Raw genomic sequence first — 16,683 nt, forward strand, 5'->3', positions numbered from 1 at the left:
CACAGGCATTGTATGTATGTGGTACACTTACATACATGCAAGCAAAACATTCATACACATAAAATAAAAATAGTTAAGAAAAAAAATTCAAGGTCATACATGGCCACACAGCAAACTTGTGGCCAGCCTGAGGTACACTCAAGAAAGGAGAGAAAGTGTGAAGAGGGGGGAGAAAAGCACCAAATAATCCTTATGCCTGTTAACTGTCAGGTCAGGCTTTTGAAGGGAGTTTTTTAAAGTATGTTAAATTGTTTTGTTTTGTTTTGTTTTGAGATAGGTTTCCACAGTAGCCCCAGTTGGCCTGGGATCCACCATGCAGACCAAGCTGGCTCTATCTCTGAGATCCCTCCCCTTCTGCCTCCTGAGTGCTGAGATTAGGGGTGTGTGCCACCACCTGCTCTGTAGGGGTTCTTTATAGCTAGTATGTCTCCCTGCTAGAACGTCAACACCGTAAACATTGGAACTTTGTTATTTTTACCATTACATTCCTGAAAGACAGTCATGCTAGCACTTAGTAGGCACCCAAAAGAGGTAACTATTTTCTTCCACACAAAGGGACTCTGAACTATAGTGTAACCATAATGCACACTGTTACATATGCAACCAAAGGCATGACTTTTAACTCCTGACTGCCTTAAAGAGTCCTGGTTTGGCCACTTGCTGAGCTGTGTAATACTAGACACGGTTTTTAAATCTGTGCAGTGTAAATCACACTAACACAAGATGCTGGGGATTCAAAAAAGAGGGAAAAGGCACATATCTTAAACATATATTCACACACATATAGCCCCTGCTTCGATAAATCACTAAGATTAGGTATTATTACCACCAAGCACCTACCTTCCCTCCGAGGCTAACAACCACATGACTTAAAGCAGCAGTGTATACAACCGTGTCAACTTCATTGTTCACTTTCATGGGTTTGTTTGTTTGTTTTCTGTTTTCAACTTACTTGGTTCCAATTTTTGTGTTCCAGGAAAAGCTGTTCCTAGAACAGCTACTCCACAGCCTCTTCTCATTTCCATGTGACTAAGACAGAAAATGTGACTGAAGCATCTTCCTGGTAGACCAGTTTCTAACTCTCCTAGGAAGTCAATGTTGTCTCAAAAAGACAATTCTGCCTGAAAAATTAGGTATGTCCTAATTTTCCCCAAGATGTGGAGAACATAAGATTTTTCAAGAAGTAAAAAAAAGGACCAGACAGATAATATGCCCTGAATTAAACCTAAGAAGTCAACATAAACATACCATGTTAGAGAGGCAGGTGTGCCTCTGTGAATTCAAGGCCACCCTGGTCTACATAGTTTCAGGCCAGCTGGGGCTAAAGGGAGAGAGACCCTGTCTCAAAAAAAAAAAAAAAAAAAAAAAAAAAAAACAAGCATGGTGGTGTAGATGATGAACACAGCTAGGCATTCCAATGCCATTGTCAGGGATGGTCATCAGTAAAGGAATAATGTTTCAGGTAAAACAATGAAACAATAAAGGATATAAAAAGCCCAGAGAACATGCCAGACGTGATGGTGCCCACCTTTGATCCCAGTACTCAAGAGGCAGAGGCAGGCAGATCTCTTATGAGTTTGAGGCCAGCCTGGTGTATATATCAGGTTCCAGGCCGGCTGGGGCTACTGGGAAACCCAGTCTCAAAAAGACCAAAAAAAAAAAAAAAAATTCCAGAGAAAGTTTTCCTTTGGATGTTAGAAGACAAGAGATCTTAAAAATTCTAAATAACTTCTAGTGATTTCATCCTAATCAGTCAAAATAGTTAACAAAAAAAACCTGACATTAGGAGAAATTCTCAAGTTTTCCTCATTTTTTCTCGTACAGACTTAATTTGGAAAAAAAAGAAAAAAAAAAAACCTACTAGATCCACACAAGAAGGCATTCTTGTGAGAGCAGAGTGGCCACCAGCTCGCAGGCTTGGACCTGGTGTTTTAGGTGTTGAGATCACATACTATGTACAGCTGCTTTCTCGTGACTGAAGGCAAGCAGTGCACCAACAAAAGAAAACCAAACAGCCTCTGACTAGGTCATTTACTAGGTCAAACAACTTAAAAAGCAAGTCAAACAACATAAGCACACCTCTCCTGTAACACGGCCAACAAACAACCTACTCTCAAATAACTTTTCATTCACCAACAGAAACTCACCTTAAAACTGAATCAAAATCAGTACCAAGTGGATGTTCAATATCTACAATGCCCATTGTCAGGGATGGTCACCAATCCTGAACTTTCCCAACAGAAGCAAGAACTGCACATTTCCCACAGGTGCCTCTCCTCTTCCACTAACAAGGGCACCACTGCACTCCTATCATGACAATGAGAATGTTCTCAAACTGGGCTGCATGCACAGCAACCTGGTTCCAATAGCTGCACCTGACAAAAATAAAGCATTTAATAGCCAGAACAGCTGTCAATGAGAAAATTTTCAAAACTGAAGTCTAAATAAAGCCCAAACTAGGAATTCTTGACTCTGAGACAGAAGCAGCCACGTATCAGTTTCTGTAGACTGAGAAACTTCACTTCGTTTATGCTTCCACTTGCGACTTCATTTTTAAGTTCTTATCTACATACCCATACCAGTCTCTTGGGTATTCACAAAGTGGGTAAGGGTTCCCTTAACTGGGGCACTGTAATCATAGAAAAAGATGAGGAAAGGGAGGCTAAGCACGTCAACTGAACCATGGGCCACAACAGCCTGGATCTGCGTTTTCTAATTTGCAATCTGATGTCAGGTATCTGCAGTGGGATCAGACAAGGGAAAAAGATAAAAAGAAAAAATTAGTTGGTATTAACTTGGTTTCTATTCTACAGAAATATGAGGCCTAGTCAAAAAGTAAAAACGTATCCCCTCAGTAATATTCTTGATTAAGAAAGCACCTAGATTTTTCATAATACCATATTTCTAGGATCATAGGTAATATAAGCTATTATGAAATTCTTAAATAAACTCTGATTTTAAAAAAATGCCATTTTCTAGAAAAGCATCATTGCCTGAAAACAGTATTTCATACATATATTTCATACAGTTGGTGCAAGGACTGAGTCAAGTATAATGCAAGCCATTCATGTAATGCCAGTTCCCAGGAGGCTGAGGCAGGAGGAATGCCTTGAGACTGAGGCCAACCTCGGCTACAAACTGAGTTCCAAGCCAGTTTTGTTTATAGAGCTGAAAGCAAACCTACAGGAAAAAGAAAAGTAGAACTCAGCATGCTTAAAATGAACAATCACTCAAACATTCAATAAAAAGTAGAATATGGGCGGTATTTCTCACAACTCACAAAACCTGTCTGGTCATACTTCGGTTACATGCAAGTCATCAAATGTCTATGTATACTTTAGCCTAAATAGGCACACATACTCCAACAATCTGAAATGCGATCACTGTTACTTTTAAGAATTGAACATGCTTGCTATTTACTGAATAGCTATCAAGTGTATTATAAACCAATGAGAAACAAGGTAGGCTTTGTCTACATAAATGCTGAATGGGGTTTAAATCAGTCACTTAAACCCAATTATCTAAGTCAGAAATTATAAAATAAAAGCCCTATCTGATCCAGACACACTCATTTGGCCGACAGTACCAACAGCGTGAAAATCTGACGTCAAGTTTGGGTTCTACAAGGACAGAAAAGAATTCACAAGACCAGGCCCACATGTGGCAGTAACAGAATGCAGTGATAAGCAATAACATCACTAACACAAACACCAGCTGAGCAAGAACTACGCTACCAGTTTGCTTCAATCTCGGAGTCTAACGAAACAAGCATACTAAATTTATCTTACAGGGTATCATCAGTAAAGGAATAATGGAAAATTAGGTAAGCACATTCAAAAAGCCACTCTAATGGCATGCCATATACCTACTCCTCCAACATCATAGCCCCATTTTATCTTAAACAGCTTTCCAATTAACAGATGAGAAACTGAGGGTCTAAAACAGTTAAGAAAACAGGTTCATATGTCTCTATAGTTCCTTCTGGGTCTGCCTAATACCAGTTCTTTGTTCCCTCAATCAACAGAACCAGCATCTTTATTTAGGATCTTATGTTCTATTCATTTAGAAAAGAAAATTTGAGCATATACTGAAGCCCCTTCACACCCAGAATCATCCCATCCAAACAAAAAGTACATGCCTTAACTATTTTAACACATAAACTGGACATTCATCAGCCTTCACATGAGGACCAAGGTCTTTGGAGAACAGTACTGATGATTTGGAGTTCCTTGATGATTGAACGGCTGTTTGGTCTAAGCCACATCCATGATTTCCAGCTGCAGTTTCATTAAAATGGAAAGGTGTGTTCAGAAATCTATACACAGAATCCATGACTACTGTTACCGTTCTTCCTAAACGCAGTTATTTCAGCACTTCTCATTCTACGGCCATTATTTTATGACTCACCTTTTACCAAGTCATTCCAAAGACTCCAAATTGGTGTACAGGATAAAGTCTGCCTTCATTTCATCAGTTTATATGATATGAAAATTATTATAAAAACAAAATTACTTGCTATAGTCTTACAAATCAAGGAAGTCTTACAAATCAAGGAATCCCAGGAAAGCTCCTGACTGGAAAGCAACCTACTGACACGGAAGGTCAGCATGCTGTATTGTACCCAAAACTGTTCTACAGAGACAAATATTGCAGGAATCCTTTCAAAGGCAGCTAGGGAAGCATCTATCACATGCACAAAGCACAGGAGAAGACAGAAATGAAAACATATTTAACCTTAAAGAATCATCATCTAGCACAGAAGATACATTCACCAATGAACTGTTAATACAAAGAAGTAAACCATGGGATGACAAAAACACAGCAAACAAAGGAAAGCCTACTGCATTACTAACAGCGAAGGTCTTCGCTAGCTAAGGTAGTAAGTCGAAATAAACTTGAGGCAGGTGTTCATGGAAGTGATGTGGCAACGCAGAAAAGGAGGACATTCCAAAGTTTTAAGAAAGGGAGGAAATGGTAAACACAGGGAGGGATTCACAACAATTTTGTTACTCAGTATGTGGAACAGAGAATGCAGGAAATTGAGAGATGAAGTTTTAAAAAAGGATGAAACACTAGAGGCCACCGTGGATGTCACTTTTCACTGACAGTCTTTGAGGAAAAGTGTCCCCTAATTCAGCAACAATGTTCACACTATCAAATTGTGTGAAAAATCAGAAACCCTACACGATGCTATTTTCTTATTAAAAACTCATCTCAGATTCTTTCAAGTATTTCAGAATAAATATTTTTGCACTCCAGTAAGTGTATTTGTAAGTACTATTTCTTCCCTCAGTGATACAGGAGATGAAACCAGCTAAGAAACTGCAAGAATCCAAGAAAAGCAGGCTCATCTAAGGCAGGAGAGACTATATGGGATGAGAGCACAGGAAGAGAAAGATTTGCTCAGTCCATGATGTCAGAAAACAGATGATGAACAAGCAAAACGCTACCAGGCAACCTTGGGAATAGGCAGTTCCTAAGCTTTGAACCACACTAGTTCACGGTGCCAAGACAGGCTCTGAGAATCTACAACGCAGAACAGAGAGAAAGGCCAATTTTCAGCTTGTTTCAAAAACCACACATCATCTGTATGATTAAATAGGGGAGAGAGGGAGCGTTCAGAGAAAAGTCAGAAACAGCATCATAAAAAGCCAAGAGAAATGTTGAATCTAGAAAACTCTGTCCATACACACTAAGTCAGAGGCCAGCAACTCCACCTGTAAAGGGTTATAAACAGTGAACAGGGTTATATTTCGGTATAACTTCAATATAACTTCATTTATGGACTGTGGTATCTGAATTTTACAATTTTCATATAACCATAAAATACAGCTCTTTGGTTTTGTTGTGTTTTTTTCAGTTTTTTTTTTTTTTAATCCTTTCTTAGCTCATAGGACACAAAAAGTATAAACAGCAGGTGAGATCAGGCATGTGAACCAGTTTGCCAATTCCTACTCTGAAAGCAGCAATAGAGTAAGAGGAATGGATTGTCCTTTTCCAAATTACTAGAGTTTTTCTTTTAGGTAAATTGGTAACTTACCAGGCATTTATTTGACTAATTCTTTAAATTTGATTTTCCTAAATAGAAGTAACCACACGTGTTGCTGATAAATCTGTTGGTTTAACATTATAAACTTTTCAAATAAAGTATTAAAAGGAGGTACACTTTATACATAATACATAAATTCATGAGAATATCTGAATTAAATTATAATGCAAAGCCAGTAACTGAGTCAACTACGAAGCCTGACAATCAACTGCAAGGTTTTTCACGTGTTCTAATCACACTGCCACGACCCTCCTACTCTTCCTCCCACTTGGACTTCTGGCCGAACCTCTGTATTCTGTTTCTTTTAGATGAATCACACCTGTGTGACATATAGCACCAGCACTACATGAAGACTCATAATAAATTATCTCTCACTGCTTTTAAACATGTTCTTTAAAGTTATTTTTATTCTGAAAAGATTCTATACCAGCCTACATATAAATACAACCTAGATTTTAAAGCTCTATAATGAACATTAGTAATGACTGTATGACTTATGAAAAAAAATTTTTTTGTCTTTTTGAGACAGTCTCCCTGTAGCCCCAGTTGGCCTGGAATTTGCTATGTAGACCAGGCTAGCCTTGAACTCACAGAGATCTGACTGCCTCTGCCTCCTGAGTGCTGGGACTAAAGGCATGTGCTACCACGCCCAGCATGAACAATTTTTTTTTTTTTTAAATAGGGCAGAATGGCACCTTTTGAAAAGCAGTCTGCATATATACAAACCATATCTGGTGAGGAAGGACCCCTCACCCCCAAGCCACTCCTTGTTCTTAGCTGTAGCTCAGGGGCAGGAACCTCCTGAGTGGGGACTAAAGGCATGTGCTACCACGCCCAGCATGAACAATTTTTTTTTTTTTTAAATAGGGCAGAATGGCACCTTTTGAAAAGCAGTCTGCATATATACAAACCATATCTGGTGAGGAAGGACCCCTCACCCCCAAGCCACTCCTTGTTCTTAGCTGTAGCTCAGGGGCAGGAACAGGATGCCTCCTTCAATCACCTGCTGCTTCAATGTGCTAGAACCCAAGAAAACTTGAATACTGAATGAAAGCACCACGTAATGCTATTCCAAATTGAGAAAATGACTGACTTGGTCACATGACAGCTACATATTCCCATCTGAACTTTTGCACCAACAGCAAAAATTTTACTATGTCTTATTTATCAAAGTTTTCAAGCAAACCAACTATAATGACAGGGCTGGACAGCCCCACCCACGGGTTTGGAAAGGTGAATGTTTTCTAGTACTCCTTCCAGAATATCCTAACTTGAATATCACAAAACTTTGGCCACGCTGTCTAATCAAAAAGGCCTGAGTGAAGAGAAACACAAGCTCTACAGCTCACAACTTTTTGAAAACTACTGTCTTCTTCATTTTAGAACGCTAATTATCACTACACTTTTCTGTATCTGAATATAACCAAGTCTTAAGAGTGCGCCATGAAACTCTTTACCTACAAAATAAGGCGTTATCTTAAAATATAATCTGCTTTTCATTGACACTAAAAATGGAACATTATATTAAACATAGCAATTTCATGTTTTAATGAGATAGTTGTCTACTTCAACTTTTAATTTTTTTATTTTGTTCTTTTGAAATAGGTTCTTATATATCCCAGACTAGATTCAAATTCACTATGTAGGCAATGATGACCTTGAATTCCTGATTCTCCTGCCCTCACTGGCCAAGTACAGGATCACAGGCATGTACCAGGCCTAGCAATCCCTATTTTAAGAACATACACAAAAAGATATATGAATGCTATTTTACTGTACATCCACTCACTTAGCAATTAAACTAGTTCTTATTTAAACCATTCTCACATAATAATTCTTGAGTAATGATGGTATGATTTTAAGAAAAATATTTTCCCAGAGCTGTCACAAGTCTATCCCAACTGTGATCATCTCGTGGGCAAAAGGGTAAGACCTAACAAGTGTTTCTAAACTAAGTAACCAAAGAATATTTATGTACTGCACAGATGTTTCTAAAAATTCCTCTTCTACTCCAGATATATACATATTAAGAAAACTACAAAGCTCTCTGGGTCTAGGACATGGCTTTATCACTAATCCTATCTTTTACCTAACTGAAATTAAATACTAATATTGATAACCTAATTACAAAATAAAACCAAAAGACAGCTGTTTTCCCTGACTCAAGAGAAGGAACTGAGTAACCAGTAGCAGAACTCACCCACCAAACTCACGGCCCCCACTCTAAACCACCTGCTGCAAGTATAGGGGGAGCACTCACCATCTAGTAGGCAATCCTTTCCTTTCAGCTGTTATAAAAGCCTTCCTGAGAGGAGACTGCTGGGAATCTGTAGCCTTGGTCTTTCCTCTGCAGCTATGTCCTTCTATATTAAAGCCTTTGCACAAAGTTTTTCAGAAATGAATAAAACTCTTTTGATGCTATCTGATGCTGGAGTAAGGACTTCCAAAATCCTTATTTTAGCAACTCTGCTACATGGAAGATCTAAGACTGGTCTAAGTAACTACTTTTTCAAGATGGCTTGCCACAACCTTCAAAGCCCTTTATTTCACGTTATTATTTTCACTGTGCCATTATTTCCAAAGTTAACCACATTTTTATCTATTTTTTAAGCTAAAGACAATACAGAAATTACATACACTACACACACACTCTCTCACACACACATACACAAATGCAAGCTAAATGTTACCTGTAAATCATCTTTAGGACAATAAAAGCAGAGGCTTTTATAGAGTGATATAAACTTCCAATTGCAAAGTGAGGAAACATGGCATTGGAACTTTTCTCCCAACATCTTCTTCCCATGGAACACTCACAAGCAACTCTGCTTCAAAGGAAACACTGTGGGAGTCTCAATGTGTATCTCTAAACTTTAAAATTCTGTAAGCTCAGTTTTAAGGAGTCAAGCTTGAGGTCAAATATAGCAAAATAAAAATGAAATAATGGAGTGACAATCTGGGAGTCCCCAAACAAATTAAGACCATTCTTCAGGTACAGAGGAGAAACTACAATTCTGGGAGTCTAACAAAGGGCTAGAAAAACCAGTCTCTCAAAACCCTTTTCAACTGTAGCTTGCTTAATTCCTCAATTCCAAGACACATAAAATGCTTAGGGGAAAGGAGGGAAATGCCATCACATTAAAAGGCCGTACCTCTCAACTATTTTCCAAACCTGAAAGCAAATAAAATTATCCAAAATCTGTACATCACTGTTACTTCTTTACAACCTACTCAAAGACCAAACAAAAAGTGAGGTTTGTTATTGTTTAATCTTAGTTTATTCAGGTCAAGGATCTCTTCAACACAATTTCCACACTGTTGGGTTTATACACTGGCACAGGTGGTTTTTCCTCTACCCCACCCTCCCCTCCAACCAAGGGAGTTCTTGATCATCTACTTTCTAAGGGTACTTAGACCCCTGCCCTCAGGATTTTCAACAGTTATTGGTAACCACGCTACACTTGCCTCTTCTGAACTAGCATGTAAAATACATTCAGCCAGCAAACCCACAGCTATGCTAACCAAGGCTGTAGTCTTTATTTCAAAGGATTACGGAATTATGCCTCTTTGGTGATCACCTGGTGCCCTGCCTCCTCTATGACAAGAAAAATAAAGAGGAATTTCAAATTCTACACCACCTAAGAAGTACAGTTAATGGGAGGCTCAAACATATCCCACTTAATGAGCAACAGTCCCTTTTAAACATTTGCACTTTTCTCCCTTGGCTGTTCCTCATTCCTACCCTTTTTAAGGTGGCGAGCTAAAGAGGAGGCAGGAAGGCAGCAAAAAGGAGACTATCAAGAGGTGAAACAATTCCATGTTCTCCCAGATACAAGGAGCAAACTTGGGGATACAATGGCATACTGACCAGCCTCTCCAGACCTGATCAGGTGGCTGTCTGGTGTCCTTCCCCAGCTCACCTGTGCAAAGTATGCCTCCTAGCAATCTCACACTATGAGATAGCTAGCTGTTAAACAGAGCCTACATCTGGATCCCTGGCATACGGGGTTCATTCCAACTGAGGTGACTACCCACCATGGACTCCAAGCCTGTTTCACACATTACACTGTGTCCACATGCCCAGTGCTGTAGAAAACTCTTCCCAAAGTTCAGACGAGGCACAGGGATTATTTGTTTTTGACATGATACCTGCTGGAGAAGGAGAGGACACAACAAGCACACTACATTACCAAATTCTCTCAGAAGAATAGGGATTTCGGCGATGACTGGAGTGCCTGACCCAGAACAGCGGATGAAGAGAGCCACCTCCGGCCGCCGACCCGTGCTGCTGGTCCGTGTACCATCCCTCCAAACCTGAAAGCCCCTACCTCAAGATCAATCAAAGAGCAGGGGAGAGGAAAACTGTCTTCGGAAGGCACAAGCAAGGCCCCAACTTGGATGAACGAAACTGGGCTAAGGGTACCTGGGTACGCTGAAGTCGGAAAAAGAGAAGTCAGACGATACATATGTATGTATGTGTGTGTGTGTATACACACACACACACATATGTTTTGTTTTGTTTTTTAAGTGTGACAGCGCTTGCAGGCGAGGAGGGCGCATAGCTGCACAGACAGGCTTTGGAGGAAGGTTGCATGGATCACGGACGGCGGCCAGGCGATCGGGACGGAGCAGCCGACTGGGACGGCGACGAGCAGCTTCACGACGCGTGGGCGCAGAGCGGAGCAGGGCTGGGCGCTCGCGCGTGTCCTCCCACGGTCCTGGCACTGGACTCCCGCGGTCCCGGGGGGTCGGGAAGGGGGGAGTTCCCAGGCCCGCCCCGCCCCCCCGGCCGGCCGCGCACACGCGCGGGCACACCCCCAGCCTCCCGCGCGCACGCGGCCGCGCCGAGCCACCGGTCCACGCGCGCGCCCGGCCTCTAGCGGACCACGCGAGGAAGCCAGGGATTCGGCCGGCTGGGCGCGCGGGGAAGGGGTTGTGGGGGACGGAGGCCTAGCCGGCGGCGGGCGGACCCGCGCGGGGACACGGGCTCCGAGGGAAGGTCACTCACCCGCTGCATGGCTTTCAGAATCAAAGCCAACTCGTAGCGGGGCATGGCCCGAGCGGTGGGCGCAAGGCAGCGAGCCGAGCCGGGGGCGCGGGGCACGGAGGGGTGGGGACGCGGGTCGCGGAGGAGAGCGCGCGGGACAGCTGCCGGTCAGCTCGCAGGCGGCGAAAGCACACTACGACCGCCCGAGCCCGGGCTTAAAGGCTCTGGCACCTGCGCAGACGGCTCGCCCCGCCTCTGGGCCCCGCCCAGCCGGAGCCCCGCCCACCGCAGGCCCCGCCCCCTCGGCTGCCGGGCTTCCCCGCGCTGGCTTGCGCCACACCGCGACCCTAGCCCTGTAGAGGCGTCCCTGCAGTGCGGACGGCGTTGCGGTCCTGAATGGACCTTGGGAGGCCGCACGCCTCGGTCGACACACACCCGGTCCCCGCCGTCGCCGTGTGACCCGCCCCGGCCGCAGCGCCGACCAACCTTGGGCTCTGGAACCGGCTGGAACTTTCCATGCCGTTCCTCTCTTGGGCGGCGGGCGAGCCAGTGCGCGTGCGCCGCGGTGCGTTGCGGTCTGGGCCCGGCGCGCCCCTCGCCCGCAGCTTCCCCCGGGAAGGCGGGGTCGCGGGTGTACCCTCGCGTCTCTTTGGGGCTGGAGGGAGCGCTCGCTCTCCGCCTGCTGCTTGTGGTCATCGGCCGGCCACCGAGCCTTCTTCCCAGCAGCACCATCCGACCCTGGCTTGGTGGCAGGCGGGCTTTGCAGAACGTGAAGAAGGGATGCCTAAGGGTGACTGATGCATCTACAACGCAAAAAAGCAGGGACTGGTGCAGACCAGAGGGGCAAGGTGGGCTTGTGCTGTGTGTGCCTGGCCTGACACACATGTTGCTGCCCAGAGCGAGCTGATACTTAGACTGTACCTGATTCTTCATATGTTACCTCTGCATTCCGTTAAAGGATTGGCTGAGCTAACCCACTAGCTACCCCCTAGGATCCTGAGCGTTTCCTAGAGAACAGGAGTCGGGAAGAGGTAGTGTGGGGGTCCATGTCCTGCACGCACACACACACACACACAAAGCAAGCACAGGACTCACCTCGCTCTCTCTTCTGCCCCTAGAGGCAGGTGCTGTTTTAGTTCTGCTTCTTATAGATTGAGTCCCCTTCAACTCCTGGCCTCTGCCCTTGCTTATGATATGTAAGTAAAATATTCTTTCAACTTTAAAGTGCGGGGGCTGGAGAGATGGCTCAGTGATTAAAAGTACTGATGTTCTTGGAGAGGACCCGGGTTCGATTCCTAGCCCTCACATGGCAACAAACAGTGGTCCAGAATTCTAGTTCCAAGGGCTCCGATACTCTCTTCTGAACTCTACGGGTACTGCACGACTCAACTCGGGTGCACTTACATGCAGGCACTACACTCATACACATAGTAAAAAAAATTAAGTGCTTTAGTGATAACTGGTAGTAATTTATCAAGCACTGTCTATGTCTTGAGCACTGCACAAAGATTTATTACATGTGTCTAATCTCACAACTAAGAAATAAATACTATTCACCCTATTTTAGGAGTTAGTAATTTTTTTATGTGTATGAGTGTTATGCCTGCATGTATGTAAGTGCACTCTTGTCATGCAAAGCCCGAGGAGGTCAGAAGACAGTGTTTGGATTCCCCTGAAACTGCAATTACAGATAGCTGCCATGTGGGTCTGGGACTCAAACCTGGGTCCTCTGCCAGAGCAGCCTGTGCTCTTAACCACTAAGCCATCTCTCCAGCCCAGGAGTTAGTTAATATAACATGCAAAGATTCATTAGTCCAAGGTCACACACAGAACTAGTAATAAAATTTGGATCCAAACTTTCTGAAGACTGGGCCCATCTGTTGAGCATCACACTACCCTTCTGGGACCTAGCTCACAGGTGGAGAGGTTGGTCTTAGACATCTTGGTAAATCACAAATGCAGAATATCTTTGTCACCTTTTCAACAGACTTTGCCATTTAGCATTTCCTGTATCCATAGTCCACAAAAGATGAGGAAGGTTTGGAGTACACTTTTCTGTGATTCCTGGGTTTTCAACACTTTCTGTTCTTAGATTTATTCGTAACCATGTTCTTGTAAACAGGAACAATACAAACCAAATCACCTACTTAGTAATCAACTACACCACCCCTCTTTTTTAAGTAGCATACTTAAAAACAAAAGGTACAAAAAGGATTTCTTGAACTTCTGAAGTGAATTCCAGATCTGCCTAGCATCCCACCTCAATTGTCCTTCCTGACATCGTTTGCATGGCCTAGTTAAGGAATAAAATTCCAAGCCAAGCCAAACACTAAGCATTACCGTGATCTGGCCAACTGGGAGCATCTCCTCTCCCAAGCTCCACAGGCTTTCCCTGATGCCCAGGGATGAGAGACACTCTAACTTTTCCCTCTCCTCCTCCTCCTAACTTGACTGGTGCATAAGGGAATTAGCCTGACTGCACAAGTCCTCACCAGCACCCCCAAGCCCTCCCAAGCTGTTGATCACTCACAGATTCATCCATTTCTTAAACAGAGAAACAAGTCAGCTACACTAATTTCTCCCCTCTCAATTTTTTTAATAAGTTGCTGTGACTTCATTAAATTTCTTTCTTAATTATGAGGAATGCTGCTGCAAATTTAGTATCTGTCAACAAAAACTACAAATTTAAATTCATCAAAACAATTTTTAAATTGTATACTATGTATAGTAAGCACACAGAATTATAAACTATATACTGTGGTATTTAATGTATTGGTTAAAAAAATGCATTTTTTTAATACCTTAGGTATATAAGATTTGAGTAACCAGAGGTTTTGGTTAGTTTTTGAGTAAATTCTTTTGAAGAATAAGAAGAAGAAGAAAAACAGAAGTTGAAATCCAATATGCCTTGGGTCACTTTATTTTCTATTGTGTAGAATGAGAGACTTGACCTTGAGCTTTCTATCATTAATTCTCAAAGATAGCTGAGCTTTTTTTATATTATTATTGCTAGATCTAACATTTTAAGCATTCACTATGATCTAGGAAGCATTCTAAGTGCTTTGCATGTATTAATATTCAATTCTCACTATAAAGAGACACATTATCCTTCCTGCCATTTACACAGGAAGAAATTGAGACATAATAGATTTTTCAGTCATTTGCCCCAAATCATACAAAATTCTGGACCTGCACACTTAACCCCAGTACCACACAGCCTCTCAGGGTTTACTAAGCCAAGGCAAACTGAGCAAGTATCAATTTATCAACAGATATTTCCTGAAGTCCTGTTCTGTGCCCTCCTCCGTGTGCCTGCAATCTTCCATTCCCAGCACCCATACAGTTTGGATAGCTAAACTCTCTCTTTGCAGATCCCCCTCCCCCAATAACTATGGGTCTCTTCACTAGAAAGAAACCTTTTCTTAACCCTGTTGCCATCTCAGCTTGTCCTTTTTCTTTCTTTTCAGCCACATTTCTCCAACAGCATCCAAACCCACTGTACCCCTTTCCAACTTTGCAGCCTCTGTTCTCCATCACCACTGGCCTCCTCTTCTTCCTTCCAGTGGCTGTTTCCCAGGCCTCACTGTCAGGGTCTCTGCTGGGATCTTCATAGTCTCCTCCTTGCCCCATGTGGCTGTTCTCCAAAAGAAGGAAATATCCTGGTAGCAAGGATTTAAGATTTAAGACAGGGGCAGCAGGGGGCCCATAACCTGAGTTCCTGCCATTCAAGTGCATTGGAGTTTGGCTGGAAGAGACTCTTAAGTTGATCTTTCCTGCCAGAATTCCAGTCTCCCATAGCAGTGCATGTGGGCAGTGGAAAGTGTATAAAAGAGTGAACTCTCTGTGTTGTAGATAAGGAATCCGATAAGGAAACAAGGTAAATTATTTACCCCAAGCCCTACAGCCCTAGGCTGGCACAACTCAGAGGGGGCAAAAAAGCCACTTTGCTTACCAGATTGTTCTTCCCATCCGTGGGCTCTGGGCTTTGATGCACGTTTTGCTGTTGGTCAATGTGTTAATCTACAGGATGCATAGATTAATATGGGATCATGTGATCCTCCTGTATTCGAAAGAGTTCTTTTAAAATACTTATTACTTATATTTTATGTCCATGGATGTATTGCCTGCATGTGTGTAAGTGCACTCATGTCTTGCAAAGCTCACAGAGGCCAGACGAGGGTGTTGGATTTCCTGGAACTGGAGTTAAGGATGGTAGTTAGCTGCCATGTGGGAGCTGGGAATCAAACCTGGGTCCTCTGCAAGAGCATCAAGTACTCTTTTTAAAAAAATATTTTATTAATGGGGCTGGAGAAATGGCTCAGCAGTTAAGAGCACTGACCGCTCTTGCAGAGGACTTGGGTTCAATTCCCAGCACCCACATGGCAGCTACAAACCATCCTTAACTCCAGTTCCAGGGGAATCCAAAGACCTCTTCTGACCTCCAAGGCATTGCATGACACAGGTGCACTCACATACGTGCAGACAATGCACTCATACACATAAAAATAAAAATAATATAATAAAATATTTTTAAATATTTAATTATTTTATCTTTATTTTAATGTGTATGAGTGTTATGCCTGCACGTATGTAAGTGCACCCGTGTTGTGCAATGCCTTCGGAAGACAGAAGAGGGCACCAGATCCCCTGGAACTGGAGTTATGAACAGTTGTTAGCTGCCATGTAGGTGCTGGTTCTTGAACTCAGGTCTTCTGTAAGAACAGCCAGTGCTCTTAGCCACTGAGCCATCTCTCCATCCCCTTATTATTTTTATTTTGTGTGTGTGTGTGTGTGTGTGATTGTCTGCACGTATGTAAGTGCATCCATGCCATGCAATGCCCATAGAGGACAGAAGAGGACATCAGATCCCCTGGAACTGGATTATGGATGGTTGTTAGCCGCCATGTGGATGCTGGGAATCAAACCTGGGTCCTCTACAAGAGCAGCCAGCACTTTTAACCACTGAGCCATCTCTCCAGCCCCTCATCAAGTGCTCTTAATTACTGAGTCATATCTCTAACTTTTATCCTCTTGTATTCTAAACAGTACGTTCTGAATATTACTGGGAAGAGGTAAGACACAAATCATTCTGTCTGTGAAGCCTGGTGCTTTACATACACCCCTCAGAAAGTGGAGAAATATGAAAGTTTTCAGTTAATGGACGATTGTACATTAGAACCAAGTCACATTCCAAGCTGTTCACCATGGCTCTTGCCCTCCTGTCATCTTTCCCCACATGAAAGGCAACCTCCATTAGTGGCACAATGTATGTACTTTCCTGAATTTCACCTCGAGAACAGGGATTTCTCCACAGTTGGTTGCCCCCAGGACCTGCACCTGTAAGGCCTGAGGTGTCTGCCTGCTGGTTCAATGTGTGTCTGTGTTTCTCAGTCAGTGGCCAAGATAAAGCTCATAGCATTTCAAACTTACATTGTTTTTAACCTCTATCTACCCCCTCACACATCCTTCCCGACCTTTCTGCCCATATCTGCTTGCCTTAGCTTCTCTTTTTCTTTTAGTAAGCCAGAACTCATTTTTACCTGCTTATTCATTTTGCATGTGCTGGCTGTTGCCTTCCTTGCAGAATGAAATACTGTGTGGAGCATACAATTCTTTTTTTCTTTTGAACATACATTCTTTTTCTAAG

The 16,683-nt window shown here is 42.9% G+C and overlaps 2 protein-coding genes across 3 annotated transcripts in view; both read right to left on the bottom strand.

Annotated features, from left to right (window-relative positions):
- Positions 1–11,259, bottom strand: part of Mrps6 (mitochondrial ribosomal protein S6) — a 53,083-nt gene extending 41,824 nt beyond the window's left edge. Inside the window, exon 1 of the mRNA XM_008835936.2 lies at positions 11,058–11,259. Coding sequence (XP_008834158.1) covers positions 11,058–11,102 — 45 coding nt within the window. The 5' untranslated portion in view covers positions 11,103–11,259. The remainder of the gene's footprint in view (positions 1–11,057) is intronic.
- The window catches only part of Slc5a3 (solute carrier family 5 member 3), a 30,765-nt gene extending 19,212 nt beyond the window's left edge, over positions 1–11,553 (bottom strand). Inside the window, exon 1 of one of the 2 annotated variants that reach the window (XM_029564884.1) lies at positions 11,523–11,553. The gene's annotated coding sequence lies outside the window, so the exon portion shown is untranslated. Of the gene's footprint in view, positions 1–10,084; positions 10,163–11,522 lie in introns of those variants that run through there. The other variant, XM_029564885.1, reaches the window with a different exon arrangement.
- Positions 11,554–16,683: the final 5,130 nt, after the last annotated feature.

This window comes from Nannospalax galili, unplaced genomic scaffold, assembly GCF_000622305.1.
Source record: "Nannospalax galili isolate Female #2095 unplaced genomic scaffold, S.galili_v1.0 scaffold136, whole genome shotgun sequence".
Taxonomy (NCBI): domain Eukaryota; kingdom Metazoa; phylum Chordata; class Mammalia; order Rodentia; family Spalacidae; genus Nannospalax; species Nannospalax galili.